The sequence below is a fragment of the Myotis daubentonii genome, chromosome 2 (assembly GCF_963259705.1).
Source record: "Myotis daubentonii chromosome 2, mMyoDau2.1, whole genome shotgun sequence".
In the NCBI taxonomy this organism is placed as follows: Eukaryota; Metazoa; Chordata; class Mammalia; order Chiroptera; family Vespertilionidae; genus Myotis; species Myotis daubentonii.
In genome coordinates, this window is record NC_081841.1 from 89,506,662 (window position 1) to 89,512,603 (window position 5,942).

The window sequence follows — 5,942 nt, forward strand, 5'->3', positions numbered from 1 at the left end:
AGCCAGTCTCTGTCTTTACCTGGGCCCCGATCTGAGCTGGGCATGGGAAGCCAAGCAGCCATGGGGGCAGGAGACCTCCCTCAGAAGGGGTGAGGGCTCAGGCCTCTGATTTGCACGCGCTGTCATTTAAAAAGTAAAAAGGGGAATTTGCTGGAGGCCGGTCCATACTTGCTGCTTGCCACGGTCGCTGCGGGGGGAAGCGTCTGCACGGCTTGTGTTTCGAGGGGCCTGGTATATGGCATACTGTTCTTAATATGTTTGCTATGTGTTTTAACCAAGGTCACCTCTCTGAGAAAGTTTGTTTCCCCAGGTGGAGATTTTTATCAGTAAAACCCCTTAACTAAGTGCCAGGCAGGTAGTTAATCACTTTAACTACTAACAATCACGCTTAAGCTACTTAATCTTTACTCCCTGGAATGGAGAGAACAAATGCCCTAACCATTGGAATAGAATGGATAGGATTAAGACCAGCTGGTATAAATACTGATGTAGCAGGAAAAGTAGAGACAGAACCTGGCTGGAGATCCTGGCTAAATCCTGGCTAGAGAACCTGGTTAGGCTGCTGATCAACTGAACGCTGTGTCCGTATCATTCCTTCTTCGCCAACTCTGTCCACACCTTTGGGAGCCCCTGTACCTGCTGGGGTTGGACCCCAACATCACGATGGTGGCAGTGGCAGTGGCTGTCCCACTAGCAGACGGGCTAGAGGGGAGTCCGGGCCGCATCCGGCTTGGGAGCTGGGGGATCACCATGGCAAAGAAGCGGAAAGGCCGCGTGGCGATCAACTCGGACATGGAGGATAGCGGCAGCGACAAGAACCTGGATCAGGAGCTCTTGCCCCTGGCAAAGCGGAAGCGCAGTGACTCTGAGGAGAAGGAGCCACCTGTGAGTCGGCCTGCAGCCTCCTCAGACTCTGAGACATCGGACAGTGATGAGTGGACGTTCGGGAGCAATAAAAATAAGAAGAAAGGAAAGGCCAGAAAAATAGAGAAGAAAGGAACCATGAAGAAACAGGTCAATAAAACTGCTTCATCAGGCAGTTCGGACAAAGACAGTTCAGCTGAGAGCTCAGCCCCTGAGGAAGGTGAAGTGTTGGACTCTGACAGCAACAGCTCTTCCTCCAGTTCAGACTCTGACTCCTCTTCTGAAGATGAAGAGTTCCATGATGGCTATGGGGAAGACCTCATGGGGGATGAGGAGGACAGGGCTCGTCTGGAGCAGATGACAGAGAAGGAAAGAGAGCAAGAACTCTTCAACCGCATTGAGAAAAGGGAGGTGTTGAAAAGAAGATTTGAAATTAAGAAAAAACTAAAAACAGCCAAAAAGAAAGAAAAAAAGGAAAAGCAAGAAGAGCAAGAAAAGAAAAAGCTGACACAGATTCAAGAATCTCAGGTAACATCCCACAACAAGGAACGGCGTTCCAAACGGGATGAGAAACTAGATAAGAATTCGCAAGCCATGGAGGAGCTAAAAGCAGAGAGAGAAAAATGGAAGAACAGAACAGCTGAGCTCCTCGCCAAAAAACAGCCATTAAAAACCAGTGAGGTATACTCTGACGATGAGGAGGAGGAAGAAGATGACAAATCCAGTGAAAAGACAGACGGTTCGTCCCGAACACCATCCTCTGATGAAGAAGAGAAAGAAGAGATCTCTCCGAAATCACAACCAGTGTCCTTACCCGAAGAACTGAACCGGGTTCGATTATCACGGCATAAGCTGGAACGTTGGTGTCATATGCCCTTCTTTGCTAAAACTGTCACAGGATGTTTTGTATGGATTGGCATTGGAAACCACAACAGCAAACCAGTTTACCGGGTTGCTGAGATCACGGGTGTTGTGGAAACCGCCAAGGTTTACCAGCTTGGTGGCACCAGAACAAACAAAGGGCTACAGCTACGGCATGGCGATGCCCGACGGGTATTCCGCCTAGAGTTTGTCTCAAACCAAGCATTCACTGAAAGCGAATTCATGAAGTGGAAAGAAGCGATGTTTTCTGCTGGCATGCAGTTGCCCACTCTAGATGAAATCAATAAGAAGGAATTATCTATTAAAGAAGCTCTTAATTATAGATTCAATGATCAAGACATTGAAGAGATTGTAAAAGAGAAAGAAAGGTTCAGGAAAGCTCCGCTTAACTATGCCAAGAAGAAGACTCAGTTGCTAAAGGAAAAGGCCATGGCCGAGGACCTGGGGGATCAGGACAAGGCCAAACAAATCCAAGACCAGCTGAATGAGCTGGAGAAGCGGGCAGAGGCCCTGCACCGCCAGTGGACCAACAACATATCTGCTATTAGTTACATCAACCAGCGGAACCGGAAATGGAATATTGTGAAGTCTGAGAAGGCCCTTGTGGCTGAAAGTCACAAAATGAAAAACCAACAGATGGATCCCTTTACCAGGCGGAAATGCACACCTATCATCATTTCTAATTCCAGAAGCCCAGCTGTTCAAGCTGCCATCTTGGCCCAGCTGAATGCAAAGTATGGTTCTGGAGTGTTACCAGATGCCCCAAAGGAAATGAGCAAGGGTCAGGGAAAGGATAAAGATTTGAATTCTAAGTCAGCCAGTGACCTCTCAGAAGACTTGTTCAAAATACATGATTTTTATGTGAAGATTGATTTACAAGTTCCCAGCTCAGAGTCAAAGGCTTTGGCCATCACCTCCAAGGCTCCACCAGCCAAGGATGGGGCTCCAAGAAGATCTCTGAACTTGGAAGACTACAAAAGACGACGGGGGCTTATTTGAGCTCACCCAGCCTGCTGCTTCTGACCCTGCATGCCCATCAGTGTCCCGCCTTTCCTCTTCCTTTGATGTGCCCTCTTTGGGTGGGAGCAGCAGTAGAAACTGGGAAGAGACTCTAAATAGAGTGCACAAGTATTCATTTCATTATTATGCTTTGTTATATAGGGTGGGTTTTTTTGTAATATCAGTGCACAATTTAAACATAAATAAACATTAAGATAAAAACAAAACAAAACAAAAACTGCTTATGTGTGCTACTTGCTCCTGAGGAAGACGAAGTGCCTGACCACGAAACACAAGGTGACCACGTACATAAAAGTTTCAAACAGAAACAGGGCTCTGCCAGTCACGCCAAATTGGATGCACCCAGAAAGAGTAGATTATAACTGGAAGTGAAATATTAGGATCAAAGCCAAGACATGGCCAGAGGAATGGATGTGAGACACAATGTGGATGCATGTCACCCATCATGATCCCATTAGTGCTTCTTCCAATGGCAAGCTGATAAAGAGAAAGTGAGTCAATCTCGGTTCATGAGTGGGCTATCTCATCATCCTATTGGGGACAAGAAGGTCTAGTAAAAGCACGTGAATAGACCTTTGGTTTTGAAGAAAGACTTTTGCATTTGCCTTGCACTGTTACTACTATCATAGACTATCCTCCAAGGAAGAGGCATTAAACAACAAAGCAGAGAGAATGACTTGGCCAGCCAACATCAGTGAGCTCATCAGTCATCAGCTATCCCAATGCTGGAACAATGGACTTATAAACGTAGAAGCATGGAGGTAGGGAAAGAGACTGTGTATGGGCCCACAATAATGACTTTCTACTCACCCAGGCAGCTGGTGACGGTTCAGCCTGCCAGCAATACTGACTAATGTTGATTCCCTAATACAGGAATGTCCCGCAAGGACATCAACAGTCCACTTAGCAGTATAAGTTGCCTTCATTGGATTCCTTCTATCCTGGAAGAGAGATTCATTTTGACTAGCTAAGACATATTCTGTATATAATTTCTTATACACTAACACCATTATCTGAGGACTTACAGAGTTCAAATCACCCAAATGGGGTTCTAACATAACATTGTCTCAGATCAATGAATCCACTTTATAAAAAAATACTATGGTATGATGGGCCAATACTCTAAGATCCACTGGATTTAGAACATATAACCCTCAGGCTCCAGACCTGAGTGATATAAATTTTGAGTGGTCTGGGGGACTGGAGGAGACCTAGTATTTGAGAAAGAAGTTTCAGGGATTCTCATCTTATTACCACAGAGCACTAGTAAAGTTATATCACTAGAAAATTCTGACATATTCCCAGAGGCCTGGCTAGTGCAGTTCAAGGACAAGATTTAAACCAAAAAAATAATCAGAGGTTGTGGGTAATGATGTTTGTAACTTCCTAGGATGGAAATAATACTGAAGAGTGCCAAGCCCAGAACAGCCCAAAAAGGCAGTTTGACCTTTGAATTAATGAGTTTAAATCCTCGGTGGAATTAACAAGTTTTAATTACTTGTACTATTTAAATCAGAAGAGACTATACTACTTTTCAGTGGCAAGATTAGGAGAAATGATGGCACCAGAGCTAAGTCAAGCTCAGTGATTGAAAATGTAAAGTCACATTTCTGTACAGCTAAGTTGTGACTATTTCAAAACACTACACATGCATTCAATCTTTTTGCATGCATGTAACCTGACAAGCACTTTCAGAACTTCCTGAGGTTTGACTCAAAATTAGCCATCCTGGTTCATTTTCATCCTGGGGGTGGAGGGAGAATTTAATCAAAGAGGAGAAGATAAATCCATCTACTTTTGAAAATGAATCTGTTTTCTTTTGCTACTATCCAAAAGTCATTGAATGATTCACTTATAGGCACACACACCTTTACAATCACAAAATTCTCTGAAACTCAAAAACTACAACTTTTCTATATTACATTGCTTACGGAAATGTAAAATTGTCCAACCACCATGGAAGATGTTTTGGTGGTTCCTCATAGAATTCAATTAACATTGAATCACCATACGATTCAGAATTACCATCATTCTACTCATAGGTAAATGCCCCTGGAGAATTAAAAACAAGTACACAAATATTATAGCAACATTATTTACAATAGCCTACAGCTGGAAACTACATAAATGTCCACCAAAAAAAGAATGGGTAAATAAAATGTGGCATGTACCATATATTGGAATATCATTCAGCCGTAAAAAAGCAGTGTGGTACTGACAGGTGCTACAACACAGATGAAGCTTGAGAACATGCTAAGTGAAAGAAGCCAGACACAAAATGTCACATAATACATGACTCTATTTATTTTAAATGTAGATAAGTCCATGGAGACAGAAAGCGGGGCTTTCTTCCAGGGGCTGTGGGGATGGGGGATTGGTGACTCCTAATGGGTGTAGGGTTTCTTTTAGGTGGATGAGAGCGTTCTTGAATTAGATAGTGGTGATGGAGTCACAACATCATGGATGCACTTAATGCCACTGCATTGTATACATAAAAATGATAACAATAGTAAATTTTATATATGTATAGAGCTAATAAAAACGTTCTCCAAATCTCAATAATACTTTCTTTGTACCCCCAAACCACTTTAGTTTTCAAGGAAAGTTTCCTGCAGTAGCCACTAAAATGGGTCACCAATTTTTCCTTGTGGGAGGCAAACCAAGCCTCTGACTTCACTGGGTGAAGTTGGTCAGCTGTTTTACAAGGAAAACACCTGGCTCCAGATCCTGAGCTCTTTAAAGAACTGCTAGCTAAGCCTCTTCCCCAGGGTAAATTCAGGGAGAAGCGCTATGAGTTCAAGCTTGCCAGCTTGGTGTGGGCCGCACCCAGCAGTTAATAGGTTGTTCCAAACTCCTCTTGCCCCATCTCAATAACTAGTTTTCTTCCCAGTTTGTAGGTTCCCATAATCATGTGGCTACTCAAATGAGAACAGTGAAAACCACTAACAATCTGGAGATGAGACTGAGTCCAGAAAAGGAAGAAAGGTCATGAAAATATAAATTTAGCTCGAGGTGTTCCATGAACACAAGGCAGAGACCTAGAATTAGGGCTTGTTCTAAATTTCAAAATTGGCAAAAGAGTGGCTTCTCTGAAAGCAGAGTCATTGGGTAAGGAAACTTCTCAAGCTGGCATCTGCATGAGTATGAGGCAATGGATCAAAGAATACAAAACTTTT

General features: G+C 43.5%; 1 protein-coding gene across 1 annotated transcript; it reads left to right on the forward strand.

The window, feature by feature from the left end:
• Positions 1-663: 663 nt before the first annotated feature.
• On the forward strand, positions 664-2,856 carry LOC132228009 (RNA polymerase-associated protein RTF1 homolog). The gene has a single exon (XM_059683770.1). The coding sequence runs from the start codon at positions 664-666 to the stop codon at positions 2,743-2,745; it is 2,082 nt and encodes a 693-aa protein (XP_059539753.1). The 3' UTR covers positions 2,746-2,856.
• The last annotated feature ends 3,086 nt before the right edge of the window (positions 2,857-5,942 follow it).